This window comes from Mus pahari, chromosome 3 (genome assembly GCF_900095145.1).
Source record: "Mus pahari chromosome 3, PAHARI_EIJ_v1.1, whole genome shotgun sequence".
Taxonomy (NCBI): domain Eukaryota; kingdom Metazoa; phylum Chordata; class Mammalia; order Rodentia; family Muridae; genus Mus; species Mus pahari.
In genome coordinates, this window is record NC_034592.1 from 137,035,198 (window position 1) to 137,037,353 (window position 2,156).

A 2,156-nucleotide genomic window follows, 5' to 3' on the forward strand; every position below is an offset into this window, starting at 1 on the left:
AGAAACCCTGTTTCGAAAGAAACCAAAAAAAAGAAGAAGAAGAAGAAGAAGAAGAAGAAGAAGAAGAAGAAGAAGAAGAAGAAGAAAAGAAAATGAGTGATGTTGTTATCACTATTACTTCGGGTGCTGGGAATTAGGTCCAGGGCTCTATTACGGAGCAAACGAATCTCTCTTTTTGAAATAGTTATTTCTTCTCCTCCTGTTCTTTCGCCTCTTCGGAACACAGTCCAAAGAGACTACATTTTCCAGCATGCCACACTGCCCTTTGACCTTTGCGAGACTAAAAAGGTGCGCCACAGTACGCCAGGAGCCGGAAAACTCAGATTCCCGGCATGCAGCGCGCGGCCCTCCCTTAGACTCGAGGGGCTGCGGGCGCGTGGTGCTCTGGGAGCTGTAGTCAGCGGCGCGTTGCCCTGACGCCGGCCGGGCCCGGGCGTGGGGGCCTGTGGGAGGAGGCGCGGCCGGGCCCAGCTGCGGGGCGGAGGTGGAGGCGAGGCCTGCGGCTGCGGGGAGCGGCAGGCCGGGAGTGGGCGCGGGAGCCGAGCCGAGCCGAGCCGGAGTGGGCGCCGGAGGCCGGCGCGGCGAGCAGCAACCATGTCGGTGTTCGGGAAGCTGTTCGGGGCCGGAGGGGGTAAAGCGGGCAAGGGCGGCCCGACCCCCCAGGAGGCCATCCAGCGGCTTCGGGACACGGAGGAGATGCTAAGCAAGAAGCAGGAGTTCCTGGAGAAGAAGATCGAACAGGAGCTGACGGCTGCCAAGAAGCACGGCACCAAAAATAAGCGCGGTGAGGCGGCCGGGGCCCCATCAGGCTCTCCATTGGCTCTCCTAAGGCTTCCCAGGCCCGGACTCCACTTTGTCTAACTCGTTTCGGGGTCTCTTTCGACTCTGGAACTCTCCGGCCAGACTTCTTTCGTTGCCTATCCGAGCCGGGGATCCCTTTCCATCTGACTCCTTCTGGGTCTCCTTGAGCCGGTTCACTTGCATCATCAGACTCCCTTCAAACTCTCCCAACCCTGGCAGGCCTCTTCTGACCCAGATCTCACAGTACTTTAACTACGTGCTCAGTCTGTTCCACTCTATTCTATTCCATTGTATTCTTTTCTCTTGGGCCTCACCCATCTTCCCAGCCACTGCCTCTACTTCCACCTTGGTTCATTTCTTTGCCCCACCCTATCATTTATGTGTTTCTTGGTCCACCTCTGTCCTCTCCTGAGCCCTTGGTGACGTCTGAGCTGCCTTCTGCCCCTGACTTAGGAGTCTTCTTGAAAAGCCTCCTTTATGGAGAGAAAAGAGAATTGGGGAGTGAAGAGACCCTATGGGACCCACTAGCTCTGTTCACTTGTTGAGTGTACTTGAACAAGTTTGAGTTCCACATCCACCGGCTAGGATCTGGCCTCTGTGAGACCTAAGATGTCGATAACCCTGTGATTCTCAGAGCTTCCGTGTTGTAAGCCTTACTCTCTTGTGACTCACCACTTCCCTGTTCCTCCTGAACCAGAAATGAGGAGGACTCTGCCTCTGTTGGCCCAGTCCTGTTGTTGATTGGAACTTGAAAGCTTCTTTGCTTCCTGTCTAGGAAGTGCCTTGTAGTTTTCCTCAGTGAGATGAATGTGAAAATGTGTGAATGACTGTAAAAAAAAAGTCAAAATGCTCTGTGTGTTTTTGTTACAATGTGAGCATGAATCATAGCGTGACAGGTCATCCCTTGAGAGTGGGCCGAAGGTGGGGGAGGGGTGTTAGGAATCATGCAAACAAGTATTTAACCCAGAAGGTTACCAGGGAAATTTGTTCCAGGATTGTGACCTCTAGTGGATTTACCCTCCTAAGAGTGTTTATAATATACAATATGTAGTAGGGGCTTAACATGGTAAACATTAGCTTGTTCTGTCTCACAATGTCTCCTCTGCCAATATCATAGCAAACATGCTGGGAATTCTGAGCACCCAGGACATCCAGTCTTATTCATAGAGGGAAACCAGACAGTGTCTGCTTTAAAGAAAAGGTACTAGCTGGGCGTGGTGGCACAGGTCTTTAATCCTAGCACTTGGGAGGCAGAGGCAGGCGGATTTCTGAGTTCAAGGCCAACCTGGTCTACAGAGTGAGTTCCAGGACAGCCAGGGCTATACAGAGAAACCCTGTCTCGAAAAACCAAAAAA

General features: G+C 52.6%; 1 protein-coding gene across 1 annotated transcript in view; it reads left to right on the top strand.

The window, feature by feature from the left end:
- The first annotated feature begins 453 nt into the window (after positions 1-453).
- The window catches only part of Chmp4b (charged multivesicular body protein 4B), a 41,130-nt gene continuing 39,427 nt past the window's right edge, over positions 454-2,156 (top strand). The window contains exon 1 of the mRNA XM_021193345.2: positions 454-784. Coding sequence (XP_021049004.1) covers positions 595-784 — 190 coding nt within the window. The 5' untranslated portion in view covers positions 454-594. The remainder of the gene's footprint in view (positions 785-2,156) is intronic.